This window comes from Hemiscyllium ocellatum, chromosome 4, assembly GCF_020745735.1.
Source record: "Hemiscyllium ocellatum isolate sHemOce1 chromosome 4, sHemOce1.pat.X.cur, whole genome shotgun sequence".
Lineage (NCBI taxonomy): Eukaryota > Metazoa > Chordata > Chondrichthyes > Orectolobiformes > Hemiscylliidae > Hemiscyllium > Hemiscyllium ocellatum.
In genome coordinates this window covers 48,173,229-48,189,084 of record NC_083404.1, presented here as the reverse complement: position 1 = coordinate 48,189,084, position 15,856 = coordinate 48,173,229, and the positions used below count along the sequence as shown (strand labels likewise).

The 15,856-nt window shown below is 40.1% G+C and overlaps 1 protein-coding gene across 1 annotated transcript in view; it reads right to left on the bottom strand.

The window, feature by feature from the left end:
• Window positions 1–15,856, bottom strand: part of ctdp1 (CTD (carboxy-terminal domain, RNA polymerase II, polypeptide A) phosphatase, subunit 1) — a 285,579-nt gene that overhangs the window by 168,339 nt on the left and 101,384 nt on the right. The window contains exon 10 of the mRNA XM_060823127.1: window positions 949–1,090. Within this exon, the coding sequence (XP_060679110.1) occupies window positions 949–1,090 (142 nt within the window). The remainder of the gene's footprint in view (window positions 1–948; window positions 1,091–15,856) is intronic.

The following is a 15,856-nucleotide window of genomic DNA, read 5'->3' as shown; positions in this document are numbered from 1 at the left end:
ACTCCTGGTGCCTTGGTCACTACTGATCCCTCATTCAGCATCACTAAATCAGATTACTGGTGATTATTGTAATGCTGTTTTTTTTAGGAGTTTGCTGATTGTGAACTGGCTGTTATGTTTCCCACGTTACTACAGCAACCGCTTCAAAAGTATACAATTGACTGTAAAGCAACATAAAGGCAAATCTTTCATTTCTTACTTTCAACACTGGGAAAAAAGAAGCTATTACCTTTGTCTGAAAATCAATACCACGGACAGCACCCTTCTGGTCTTCATATCTGACTGATCCAAGCTGATAGTGATCCAAGCAGCTCATTCAAGTCCAAATTACATATCCTACCGCATATCCTCAGGAAGACAGCATTTTTTCCCACCTTTGCCCCTATTTCAGCCCACCCACTCCTAAACAATTGTCTCTGTGTTAGTCCTCCAGGCATGATCATTCCAATGCTTTCCTAGCTGCCCTATCAACCTCCACCCCTTGGAAAGTCTCAGACCAGCCAAAGCCACGCTGCTCATATCTTGCCATGGATTACATTCAGCTCACTCATGATCTTGGTGACCTAGACTGGTTCTCAGACCCTCCAGCAACTCTAATTTTGAAGTTTTCATCTTTGAATTGTTTTGGGGCCCCACATATCTGTGATGTTTGTGAAGATCTACTCCTCAGCAAAATCTACCTTCCTTCAATTCTGGCATCTTGTGCACACTGAATGCATTCATCCAAACATTGGTGACCTTGCCTTCTAACTAAAATTTCACATCTAACCCAAGCCATAGCGCATCTCCATCGCCCCCTCTTTCTTCAAACTAATCTTTGACCAAACTTTCAGTCACCAGTCTCCTAACATCCCCTTCTTTGGCCCAGTATTCAATTTTGACTTGCTGCATCTTCATGAAACACTGTAATATGTGTTTTCTACATCAATGTATATTGTCGTTGCTTACCTTTGAGTTTTGATGTAGTCTTCTTTCAATGGGAACAACTTTTCATCAACCCTTTCCCATCGTTCTAGAGAGCTCCATAACCAGTCTGGATTGACTACATGGAGATGTTTACATGCTTGTGCTTGTCGAACCTTCTCTGTTCCTGCAATGACAAGAAAGGCTTTCTTTTACCAAACCGCCCAAGCCAGTACAGATGATGCATGCACACCAGTCTTCATTCAACTCTTTCACAGATTGTCACTGCCCATAGATTGTCCCAGCTGCACAGAGTGATTCACTTGCGACTTTCCCAAACAGACAAACCTGTCAAAAGAAATGACTTGATCTAAGCAATACATCAATTAGCCTGGAGCTGTACACAATCAATAATTGTAAACATACACAAACTGAAGCAACAATTTTCTTTCCACTTTTTCTTGTTCTTTCAGTCTTTGTGTTGAACATCTCTTCCTCTATATACTTCATCCTTTCAGTAAAAGAAGTTGATTTTCCTGTCCTTTTGGAGGATTTTCTTTCAACATTTTGATTTTATATCTTCACAATAATCTTCTCCATCCAGGTTCAAGAGCCCATCAAAATTACTAAATTTGCCACACTATAAGATGCTTTGGACCACGTGATGCACTGGGATTTTTAAAGGAAATGTTTTGGGATAAAACATTTAAGCAAAAGTAGACATTTGGTTTTGATTTACTAATAAAGAACAAAAATAGCAATACAGCACTAAAACTAAATGCCGTGTGAAGCTTTCATTCATCACAAAAGTATAACGTCCTCATCCCTGCTATCACACTTAGCAGCACTGGGTTTGCACCACATTTTACACAAGTAATAACAAACCATGCATAACTCTGAAACAATATACAAATGATCAGTGCAACAGGATAATCTTCAAACCATAACACTTTTTCCACAAAAGAAGTGAATCTAATGGCCTGGCAAATACTGGAGGTGGAATGAACAGAAAACAAAATAAAATACTGCTCAAATCAAAACAATCTCACACGAGTTAGGAATCTGGATATTGTTGGTCACACAGATATTTTATGATTGTAAAGAGATAGCTAACAGATCTGTATTATGACACTGGATCTGGGTTGCAAACTACACTAATTTTGAAGAACCAATTTTATTTAATATAGATTGAAATAGTTGCAAAGGAAAAAATATAAATATTCAGACAGGTAATTAACCAAATGAAGCTAAGTAATAATTTCATTAATTTATACCTTAAAACAAACCATGCATTAAAACTGCTCTCTCTCTGGTGTCGAAGTTCAAACCTTTTCCAGATGAAGGATCTGTTCACTGTAATGGCCCCATTGAAGTGACTGCACATTACTCAGTCAGTTCCAAGTGGACTTGTGCCTGCACCAAAATATAATTACTAATGTGGCACTAACCAACCATCTCACTCAGCACAATGACTGGACAGCTGGAATGAAGAATGGAAAAAGGCATCATGTTGAGATTTAGGCTGAGGCCCATTATAAAATGGAGCATAACTCTATCCAGCAACAGAGACTGAGCTAATGTTCACAAGGCAGTGTCACCCAGAGATGAACTTCTCATTATATATCCACATCCATCAGCAAAATGCTTAATAGGATATTTAAGTGGGCACTGTATGATTATTCAGATAGAAATAGGGTGTAAGCATATGGGGGGGGGGAACACAAGAGATTGGCACAAACTAATAATACATTTAATGAGCCACAATGGGCCAAATGGCCTCTTTCAGTGCCATACCAATACTTTGATTCAATGATTTCAATCTCTATAGCATCATTCACCTCCAAGCCTGCCTCAATGCACCTGTTTCTGTAACACTCAACCATGCCTTTGTTAATTTGAATTTGATTATTCTGACACCTCTTGGCAGCCACCTCTAACCTGCTCTATGTAAACTAGAAAATTGGGCTTCCTATATCATAAGTTGCATCAGATTCCATTCATCCACCAAGTGACTCGCACAAGATCCTGGTTAAACAACATTTTCAAATCCTTCCCGGCTCTGTAATTTTTTCCAGCTCTACAACCTTTTGATATCACACTCCCTCAAATCTGTCCTCTCACGCACATCCAATTTCAATTTCTTCACCATGACCACTTTCCTTGGTCAATTCCTTCCCCTAAACCCTTTCATCTAACTGCTCTCTGGTTTTATGAAGAATCTTAAAGAACCTATCTCTTTGACCAAACAAGTGACTCAATGCCCAGTTTTGTTTGATAACATTCCAGTGAAATGTCTTGGGATATTGTAATACATTATTAAAGGAACAATGTAAATACATGTTGCTGGTTATGCACAGATGATGCCAACAATGGGAAAAGCTGCAATTCTTTATAATCCTCCAGAAAGAGGCATCAAATGTTACTATGACATATATAGAACGGTATTAAAAATGCTGGACCTGCATATCAGGTTAGTTGTTATTTGAACAAGATTGTTAAGTTCACATTAGATCAGAACTTGCAACACCAGCTTGCCAATGATGGAGGATTTTCTCAAAAGCATTAACCAGCCTCGCATCTTTCAGGTTTTGATTTAACAGCTATGCATTTCCAACACAATCTATTCGTATTTCACATTTCAGCATGCAAACAATTTAACTTAATTAGACCTCAAAAAAGGTGCTTTTACAGAAGATTACAGAGAAGCAGTAATTCCACATTGAAAATATATTTTTGCCATTTTAATACTCTGCTACTGTTTTACGGGAGCAGGAGTAGGTCATTTAGCCTCTCAAGCAGTTTTTGGTCACGTTTGTCTGTGACCCTACTCCAGATACACATTTATGCTCCAAAGCCCTTTGCAGTTCTGATTAATAAATATCTCCAATCTTAGATTTAAAAGTAACAGTTGATTCGACTGTCAATTGCAGAAGACAGTTTTAAACATCTACTACCCTTCCAGTATTGAAGACTTCTCTACCTCCACTCCTTAAAGATCAAACTGTAAGCTTTAGGCTCCGTAGCCCTGCTCAAAGCTTCCAAACCAGCCACATTGCTCATAACCAATTAAATCCTCAGGTGATTGACTCATTAGATCTTGTTGATTGAGGACAAGACAACCAAATTACGATCTGGTCAGGGAATTTACTTTGAAAGTAGATAAAAGATGAGTGAGCTTACTAAGACAACTGAACAAACTGCAAGATTCCATGTTTACTATACAACATTAGAACAGGAATACAGTCTACAGTACATGCACAGCTTATTTTTAACACCTAGAATTTATAAGACCATAAGACATAGGAGTGGAAGTAAGGCCATTTGGCCCATCGAGTCCACTCCACCATTCAATCATTTGGTAATTATGGGTATTCGAGTGTGATCAACCACCTCATAGCTTGCAATAAATAACAAATATAATTAAGACAGATTCCACATAAATCTCAGCAATTCTCCCAGATGTCACTGATAGATTATTAAATCTCATTAAAGTTCACCTGGGATCACAATTTTTCACTTTTGTTAATCTCGCTTGGAACTCCCTCCCAAGAGCCATTTTGTCAAGTCCGGCCTCAACAACAGCTCCTGATGTGGATGATCACCTCTTAGCCTAGGCCTATGCTGCCCTGGACTCCAAAAACATATTCCAGTACTCAGTCACCTGCTAACTCTAGCTCTTGATCAACATCTAGCTTCACCGAGATAGAAACAGGCTCTGGGTTTTAATCTTGCTCAGTTTTATGAGGTAAATACTGTTTGGGTTTTTAAGTCGCACTCTTTAACTATATTTAAGAATTAATGCTTGCAGACTTCTATGGAGTCCTTTATGACTTTCCCAACTCCAAGCTAGCAACCTTCCCACTTTTGAACTTCCCAGGACTTTCTTTGAGTCCTTACTCAAATGCATAAAGTTACTTCCTAATTGCTAGAAGTTCAACAGCACATAGACATCCAATTGCACAACTCCTTCCCAGCAAGACAGAGAAATATCACCAATGCTGACACTGCATCTACTCTATATCGTGTCATTCCAAACTTCCCTGAGTCACATACTAAGACTCTTGCAGTAAGACCTGCTTCTATTTCAGGTCAGAACTGAATGTGGCCACCTAACATCTCTTGGACTGAATGCGTTCTGAACCTTAGTTTTCACAGATTGCGGTCTTCTCTGGATAAACAGGAAATGGATTTCAACACAATCTCCAATGAAATGTCCTCAAACTGAGATACATCCCCACTTCGCTCACCACAGATGCTGTCTGAGCTGTTGGATATTTCCACCATTTTATGATTTTCCTCATTAGAACTAGAATTAGATTTATTGTCATATGTACTCAAGTACAGGAGTGCAGCTGAAAATGTACAAAGTCGCCACTCCCGGTGCCATCTTAGGTACAAAAGCACCTAGATACAAAATAGAAAAGTAAAGTTAAAAATTCAACATTACAGTTCTTCTAAGTGTAAAATAGAAAAAGAAAGAAATACAGTTAAAAGTTCAACATTGCAGAACTTCTAAAGCCATGGGACTGCAGCTGTTCCACACTAGGCTTTCCCAATGAGGGCACACTCTCCCCCTGTAACTGGACCCACACTCCCAACAAGGGCTCAATCTCCCTCTGTCACTGGGCTTGCACACCCAACCAGGACTTGTTTTCCCTCGTCACTGGACCCATAATTCCCAATGAAGGCTCACTCTCACCCCATCAGTGGACCCATAATTCCCAACAAGGGCTCACTCTCCCCCCATCACTGGGCCCCCATTCCCAATGAGGGCTCACTCTCCCCCCATCACTGGGACCCCATTCCCAATGAGGGCACACTCTCTCCCCTGTCACTGGGACCCCATTCCCAATGAGGGCACACTCTCTCCCCTGTCACTGGGCCCCCATTCCCGATGAGGGCGCACTCTTCCCAGTCGCTGGGGCCCCATTCCCAACAAGGACACGCTCTCCCCTGTCACTGGGCCCCCATTCCTTGTTTACAAATCCCTTCACAGCTTAGGCCCAACCTCTGAAATCTCTTGTAGTCCCACAACCCTTCCATGATATCTGCACTTCTATTATTCTGACCTTAACAAATATCTCCAATTTTAACAGCAACACCTTCAGATTCCTTGGCCTCAACCTCTGGAATACCCTTTCCACCTCACTTCTTTCATTTAAGATACTCAATAAAATCTATCTCTCTGACCAAGTTTTCACTCATATGCCTAACATCTTACAGGGTTCACTATAATGTTTGGATTTATAATACTCAAGAAGCACCTCACAATGATTATTACTTTAAAGGTGCCACCTAAGATATTGTTATTACATCATGAATCCTTTTAACATTTAATCACTCCCACCTTCCACCCCAACACCTGACTTCCCACCACATGGACATCCTCCGATCCTTTCTTTCCCTTTTGTTGTCCTTACTGGTAAACTGTTAAGCATCTAAATCTCATCTCGTTCTGATAAAAGGGTCACCAGTTTGAGGCTTTCGCTCTCTTGCTCTCTCTGCAGATGCAGCCTGATCTCCCGAGTCCTTCGCAGCAATTTCTGTTCTTGTGCCAGGTATTATGTCTCGTAACGGCTTCAAACAGCAAAGTAAAATGCACAATCTTTGACTGTAAACTCTGAGAGTGAATTTTGAGCGCCCAATTAGTTACCTGACACATCAGATTGGGTGATTCCCTTGAAATCATTTCAGAATATCCCCTCTGTGTCGCAACTGAGGAGCCTTATTCAGTTTGTTTGCTGACAGTTGTTGCTTTCAACAATAATGATGCATAGTCCTTTACACAGAAGAACAACCACATTATTAAGGGCTAATCAACGAGCAATTTGACTGATATACCATAATTATTTTATTTACATGCCATATGCTATCATTGATCAAACATATTTGAGTGATTACAATGAAAAACAACAACAGTTTATGGTCTACGGTAATCTCATGGGACTACTAAAGAATCAATTCTTGCACCATCCATGAATAGATATCGACTTTGTGAAATCTCCTGTACAACTCCTGCAAGGAAGTGCTGCAGGAATATATTGATAGCAATGGGAAGTCAGGCACCAGTTCATCAGCACACTATTCATCCATTACTTTTACATTATTCAGCAAATACTGAATGTTCAATCAATATCCACTTATCCAAGTGCACCACCTCTTTTACAAAGCAAGTAATGAAAAAATACATCAAACGTGATGGGTAAATGACATCTTTATACACAATGGTCATGAATAGGTCATGAGTCAAGGTTTCTCCTACAAGCTTTCTTTGATGAATCCTGTAACTGAATGCAATCTTTCATTCCTAAGCTATACAGTACTTAATGGGTCATAAGTTCAGCTCTTTGTCACGATAGTAAAGAGATGAGGAACTATAATGAAACTGATATATATGTTTCTTACAGACATGGCGAATGCTAAGATTGATCCATTCCATGACATTTTATTGTCCCCTATTGTAATTCTACCATTTCAAATGATTTTCTGAAAATTTACTGATCAAAGTTCAGAAACACAACAATCCTGTTTGTAACAACCACACACAAAGGGGCTTGCATTTATGAAGCACTTTTCAGGATCACCAAGCATCATAAATCTTATTTACTTTTTTAAATACACAAACTTCAGAAAATGTAACAACCAATTTGTTTATCGGAAGCTTGCACAAACACTAAGATAATGACCAGATAATCAGTTTGTGAGATGTTGGTGGAGGGCGTAATCAGGATGCTTGTGGGAAAACTCAAAATTACAGACACTAGATTAGCCAACAGCTGTTTCATAGACTTTTCCTCCTTTATCTGCCCCTATCAGGGGCAGCCGACTGGGGAAACAATTCTGAGACACAGAAGCTAGTAGGCCAGTGTTCGCCACACCTACAAAGAACATAGGCCCAGAAAGCTTTGATGACATTGCCATTTTGAGACCACACCCTTCCCACAACAACCAAATTATCCACCTTAGTTATGTATTCAAGACAAACAATAAAACAACTTGTGTTTATCTACACAAAATATGGATAGTAAATCAAATAATGGAGATAGCAGGAGGTCGAAACAGGGCCTTAACTGAAGAGGTAGGTTTAAAGTGTAGGAAAAGAGACGGAGGATATGAGGGAAGGGATTCTATTTGGCTAAATGCACACTTGCGAAGGGGCCAACATGAGGGGGAATAATAGGCCAGAGTTGCAATAAGGAAAAGAATGAGGGAGGTGGCTAATGGGGCTGAAGGTGGTTACAAAGAAGATAGAGTGTGGTTAGAAAGAACTTGGACACAACGGTGACATTATTAATATGGGCCAACAAGGTCAAGGGTGATCGATGGCTGAGGGGACTTAGTGAGGGACAGCAGAAGGGCAGCACAGTTTGGATGAGTTGAAGTTGAGAGAGGATGGAGAAAAGGATGTTTGCTGGGAGGGCGTAGGAATAGTTTAAACTGGAGATGACAAAGGCATGGATGAGAACTTCCGCTTCAAATAGATTGAGGAAACGGTGAAAATCAGCAATGCTCCTGAGACAGAAGTAGAAGGTTAGGTGATTATGCTTACGTGATGTAAACTGTGTGACTGACATGTACATAAGCATTTTGAATACCATTTATTGTAAGTTAGGGGTTTTGCTATTTCAGTTAGTAATCTGTGGGTTTTCTGCGTGTCCAAGGTTAATAATTAACTTGTAACTATTTCTGTAGCCACTGTAATTTCTTTTAAAACTGTTTCTGAGGCCTGACTTTACAGAGAATGTATTGTTGTTCACCATTAATGGATTATTTTTTATCTGGGACTGTTTTGTGACCCAGTGAGATTAATAATGGGGTTTGTAAGAGCTTTCTGGAACTAGATTTTTTTTCCTAAGCTTAAGAGAACTTTTTCTAGCTTTCAAGAAGTGACTTTTGGTTTCAGTTTTACTTGGAGCAGGACAGTCATGTTAAGTCCTTGACGGCGGATGGCTGTATAGACTTGTGCTCCTGAGAAGGAAAAGCAAGTGAATAATCCACTCTAGAGCCAGTGTTAATCCCAGGCCAAAAGTGTTGGGATAAAGAGTTGAAGAGGTGACTCAAATGTGAGTATGTTTAAGTTCAAGTGTCTAACAGCTCCTGGAAGATGCTGCAATATAAGATATCAGAGGGTTAGATAGGGTGGATAGTGAGAGCCTTTTTCCTCGGATGGTGATGGCTAGCATGAGGGGACATAGCTTTAAATTGAGGGGTGATATATATAGGACAGATGTCAGATATAGTTTCTTTACTCAAAGTAGTAGGGGTGTGGGACAGCCTGCCTGCAACAGCAGTAGACTTGCCAACTTTAAGGGCACTTAAGTGGTCATTGGATAGACATATGGTTGAAAATGGAACAGTGTAGGTTAGATGGGTTTCAGAGTGGTTTCACAGGTTACCGCAACATCAAGGATCAAAGGGCCTATACAGCGCTGTAATGTTCTATGTTCTAATCTAAAATGAAACACATCACTTCAACACACAACCATAAAGATATGCAACACTTTAGCTCCACAATGCTAGTTGAATCATAATACAAAATTTAAAATACTGCAGATGATGAAAATATGAAACAAGATCAGAAAATGCTGGAAATCAGCAGGACAGGCAGCACCTGCGGAGAGAGAAATGAGTTAAGTTTCAGATCAGTGACAATCCTTCATAACCGGGCAAAGGAAAAAATGCAATAGGTTTTGAGCAACTTGGAACAGAATGGTAATAGGACGAGTAAAGAAATAAAATAATCTATCAGAAGGAGCTGTCAATGGCAGCTCATCTGAAGTCTGAATGCAATGTGAAGGAAACAGAAGAGGGAAGACACAAACCAGTAAATAAAATGAAAAAAAAGGGAACAGGCTAAAACATAAAATAGATAAAATTAATGCTATGTGCAGAAGGTTCTACACTGCCCAGTCACAAGTTGTAGTTTTGTGATGTGCTTCATGGGAATACTGTAGAAGACTGAGGGCTGAGAGATCGGTGTGAGAAAAAGACGGAGAATTAAGACTGGAAGTTGGGGGTCAATGTTTGCAGACTGAACAGAGATGTTCTACAAAGTAGTCACCCAGTCTGTATTTGTTCTACCAATGCAAAGATGAGCAGTAAATGGAATCATTGAACCCCTAACGTGTTCAAGCAAGCCATCTGGCCCATCAAATCCACACCAGCCTCCAAAGAGTATCCCACCCAGACCCATCTCCGCCCCCCCCCCCAACCCTATCCCCATTACCCTGCATTTCCCATGGCCAATCCACTCACCTGCACAACCCTGGACACTATGAGCAATTTAACATCGTTAATCTACCTAACCTGCACATCTTTAGACTGAGAGGGGAAACTGGGGCACCCAGAGGAGACGCACGCAGTCAGGGGCAGAATGTGCAAACTCCATACAGGCAGCAGTGTGGGGGTGGAATCAAACCAGAGTCTCTGGAGCTGTGAGGTAGCAGTGCTAACCACTGAGCCACCTAGGTGAACTGCTTTACCTTAAGTGAAAAACAATACAAGTAAATCACTGTCTCGCTTGGACTGGTAGAATAATGTCTCACAATTTCTCACATGATAAGTCACTAATCACTTTACCACTGGAAGATGAAAACAATAACCCCACACAGAAAACACAACAAAAGATGACAAAAATCAAGTCACTTTTCCCATATTTCCCAGCATCGCTTATGTAGTAAGCCTGGCAAATAACAGCTGATTTGGACAAATCATTGGTAGATGACCATTCCTAATTTGCTTCCAGCAACACCTGTGCTCATCAATTATCACCAAGAAACTTCAGACCAAAGGATAGTTGATGCTGACTAGAATCAGTGTTGGCTAAACAACATTTTACCATACTGGGATTCTTGGCTGACAGAGTTGACAGTTGGATCACTAGCCATTTGAAGGGGAATTATCTGCAATCCTTGAACTTATAGGTCAAACCCTGTACCAAACATATGCACATCCATCATTACCAACTTTGGCTGAGATTTCTCATAATGCAGGGAAGAAGCAGCCTTGTGCAATGCTAACTATCTGGAATGACATACCTTCACGTGTGGATACACTCATCCCAACTTCTACAGAACTCATCGGCAAGGGCAACTTTCCAATGCTTCTTCAAGAATGCAGATTGAACAGAATTGGAAAAGCTCTAGTCAAATTGCTTTCACGCTTGTCCATAAAAACATTAAGGGAAGATTTACTGGAGATATTTAAAATATTATGAGAGAATTTGATGATGGAAGTAAGCAGAAACTATTTCTACTGACAGAAGGGCCGGCAAACCAAGGAGACAAATTTTAGATAATTAGCAAATAAAATCAGAGGTGACAGAAGGAACAGATTTGGACAGTGAGATATGATGTTCCACTGCTTGAGAGAAAGTCATCAGTATCTTTCAAAAAGGAGTTAAAACACATTTGAAGAGGAATAGTTTTCAGGATGATGGGAAGAAAGCCAGGAAGTGGACTAATTAGATAGCTCATTCAAAAAAATTGGCAAAGGTGTCTCTATTTGCGCTGTATGGTGCTGTGACGCAGTTTAATAATTCTGGTATTTTAACTTTAATCCGAGAAAAGTGCTAATCTTCATGTTCACAGACATATTTCAATTGAGATCATTTGCATCACAATTTCACATTTCACTTCAGAGATGGAAAACCGTAAACATGCTGCATCACCCACTTTACTGCTATAAACCTGATTACAAACTTGGAATAGTGTGCACAAACATCAATATTTAAATAGTGGCTAAACACAAAAAAAAAGATCTTTAGTCTGAAATCCTGTAAGAAAAATATGATATAATGTTCTGAAGAGATACTTATTACTACTATCAATTTGATTGTACCATTTCCTGTAAAGCACAAAATTGTTTATCATGTTTTTTAAAATAGAATGGCAAAAAAAAAACAGAGAAATAGTTCATGTTAAATTGAACAAAATCATCAAAGGTGTGTTTTCTGATGTAAGGTGACAAAAACCCCAATGATATCTCAACATAATTGACACTGTTTTCTTGAATGTCAATTAAGACTGCAAATTGTCATTCCATTTCATGAACAAGGCATGAAAGCCTTAAACCTAATAATAAATTTAATGAGATTAATATAAATTTGCTGAGGAAACCCACACATTATTTCCAACAAATTCACTGTTGCTCAAAAAATGCTAATTGAGGGGGCAGATGCAATATGAAGTTAATTCTTCATATTGGAAAGGCCGCAAGTCCTTCAGTTTGAAAAAAAGCGCAGGCAAGAATAAAAATCAAAACAACTGCGGATGCTGTAAATCCGAAACAAGAACAGAAATTGCTGAAAAAGCTCAGTAGGTCTGGTAGCATCTGCGTAGAGAAATCAGAATTAACGTTTCAGATCGATTACCTGTCCTCAGAAGTGTTCTAAGGAAGGGTCACTCAACCCGAAACATGAGCACTGACAAGAATAATCCTTGTTGAACGGTTTATAAATCTAATAGGGAATGCAGTTGAAGTCTCTTCATATATGATATAGGGCCAATTGGCCCAACCAGTTCATGCCTATGTATATGATTTAATCAGCCTTTCTCATCTAGATTTATCTGCTAATACTCTATCCCTCTTCTCCTTCACACGTTGATCTAACTGCCCTTTCAACATGTCTATACTATTCACCAGTCATGATTTCTACAATCTCAACACTCTCCGGTCAAATAGGTTTCTTCTGAATTTCCGAAAGGATTTCTTGGTTGCTACCTTATATTGCTGGTCTATTCATGCACAAAAGGGAGCATGTAAATCATAGTTTTAAATACCTTCAATCGACCATTCTTCAGCTGTAATTTTTCAAGGGCAAAAACCACCAAACATGACCATCATTTCCTGAACGCACAAATTGTTACATTTCTAGTTCTATCTTTATCAGATTTCTTTTTTTTTTGCCCTGTCTCTAGAACTTATTGTACACAATATTCAACATCAAGCTAAAGAGGCTAATGGGCTCCAGCGCCACCTCTCTGATTTTATCACAGCCTTAGTTCAAAAATGAACAGAACAGCTGAATTCCAGAGGTGAGGGGAGAGTACCTGGCCTTGACATAAAGGCTGCAATTGGCTTAGCATGTCATCATGGAGCTCTCGCAAGACTGGAGTCACTGTTCACTGGTTGAAGTTATACTTGGCACAAAAAAAGTCATTGGCACTTCATCAATGACCACCCCTCCATGATAAAGTTAGGTAATTGAACATTGTTCAGCACCATTCGTGACTCCTCATTCAGAGAGAGTCTGTGTCCAAATACAGCAAGTTCTGGGCCACTGAGTGGCAAGTTAACACTCAGGTCACACAAGTGTAAAGACCGTATCTTTTTATTTTTCACACTTTTGAATCTGGATTGAAATGGGAAAAGGATTGCTGTGCTTTTTAGAAGCAATGATACTCATTGTAACTACAATTTAAACTTGCTCAAGAACAGAGGGAGGGAGTCTGGTTGCAGACAACACGGAGCCGATAGGTGTGTGCAAATTGAAATTTGGCAGGCAACAAGGAGCTGATTGGTTGTGGAATGGCAACCAGTTATTGATGACAAAGTCGCTCTACCTGGCAACAAGTACATGATTGGCTCCCAGGTAGCTGAATGGCTTGTAAGTGTGAATGTTAAGGTAGAAGTAATAGGACTGCTGAAAAGGAAGGAGATGCCATTTTTCTGTGCATTAAAATAAAACCTTAAGAAAGCCATGTTTCTTTTCCCTCATCAGGTGCTGTAAGCTGTGGCTCATTATAATTGTAAATCAATTGCCTTGTGCCCGTTACAAGCAAGTATGAGCTCATGAAGAAGAAAGGCCAAGGAGCAAACCATGTAGTCAGGGATCATTGATCTGCCATTTCCCACACCCATAACATGCATTTATGTAGTCTGTCTGCATACGTGTGGAGGGGCAGTTTTAGAAGGAGATTTGAGTTTTAACGAGTAGATTTATATGTTGATACTTCATAATTGTTTACCTGTAGCTGGAATCCACTTATTTGTAATAAATAGTGATTCTTGTTGAGTATAGAAATCTGATCCAAGCTTTCTGTCAAGTTTGGTTTCAAAGAAAAGGTACACTGGGGAACTTTATATACTTTTGTAAAGTCTTTAACTTTTGTGATAACTCGAGAGTTAGCTTGATTTCAGCATGCTTGGCCCAATGTGATGTAACAGGGGTACCAGGCAATGAACATCTCAGAGAAGAGAAAAATCCATCCACCCCCCCTTGACCTTCAATGGAATTACCATCACTGAATCCCTCACTATTTACACTCTGGGGGCACCAGTGACCAAATACTGAACTGGACCAGCTGCATGAATACTGTGACTACAAGAGTAAGTCCGAGGCAAGAAGTTCTGCTCCAAGTGACTCAGCTCCTGCATCCCCAAAAGCTATTCACTAAGGAATGAAGTCAGGAACTGCATGCAGCTCCAACAACACTGAATCAACTCAACACCTTTCACAACATTGCAGCCACTTGATTGGCATCCAATCCACCACCTTCAACATTCATTCCTTCCATCACTGACACAAAGAGGGCAGTGCTGGAAAACATTTACTAGATGCACAGGAGCAGCACATTAAGATTATTTTAACATCACCTTCCAAATTCTCAACCTTTACCATTTAAGACAATGGCAGCTGATGCATTGGATCGTCACCACCCATAAATGTCCATTCAAGTTACACATTGCCGCCATGACTTAGAAACGTATCACCATTCATTTTACTGTCACGAGGTCAGAATTATGGAACTCCCTTCCTAACAGCTCTGAGGCCTAAACCTCAGTAGTTACAATGACTCAAGGAGAGAGCTCACCACCACGTTCTCAAAGGCAAGTACAGATGGTCAATAACTGCTGGCCTAGCCAGTGAAATACACATCCTACGAACAGATGATAAAGAAGCAAGTTATAAAGAATTTCTAAAAGTGGCTGGAGAGTTTGGGGAGGTAATTCCAGAGCTTAGGGCCTAAGCACCTTAAGGGACCAACAGTAAGAATGATGAAGATCGGGAATTCTTTGAAGACCAGAGGGAGGGGCTTAAAAACCAGAAAAAGGATCTTAGGATTGAGGCATGGCTGAAACAGGAACAAATTTAGAGACGATCACAAGAATTGGGACACGGGCAGTTGTTTTATCAACATTTTGGCTGTTTGAAATATCTCTGGCAGTCAAAATAAGGGCATTGCACATCTTGCTCAACCTTGTAAAATCAATTTTACAACTAAATTTTCCCTTTCAAAATCGGTAGTGACCTTGTTTAAGTGAATAATGCATTTTTTAATATATTAGATTAGACTACTAGATTAGATTACTAACAGTGTGGAAACAGGCCCTTCGGCCCAACAAGTCCACACCAACCCGCCGAAGCGCAACCCACCCATACCCCTACATTTACCCCTTACCTAGCACTACGGGCAATTTAGTATGGCCAATTCACCTGACCCGCATATCTTTGGACTGTGGGAGGAAACCGGAGCACCCGGAGAAAACCCACGCAGACACGGGGAGAACGTGCAAACTCCACACAGTCAGTCGCCTGAGGCAGGAATTGAACCCGGGTCCCTGGCGCTGTGAGGCCCTACGTTGTGCCAGGTGCTACAGAAATTAAACAGTTCATAGGACATAAACATTTTTTTTTCAGTTTATGTATTTCTAGATTTTTACACACCTAATAAAGCTTTTGAATTATAATTGAACAGATTTGAAGCTGGCAATCTGTTTCCCACTGGGTCTAAACATATATAAAGACACTAGCATTCACTGATCCAAAAATACAACATGAAATTCTTATGCCGAGCTGGTATTAATTATAATTACAATTCTTCCTGGTGAAAAGCCCTGAACTGTCCCCATCCACCACCACCCTCCTCCCCCTGGCCGAGCTCATCCTCACTTTGAACAACTTCTCTTTAACTCCTCTCACTTTCTTCAGGTCAAAGGGATGGTCATGGGT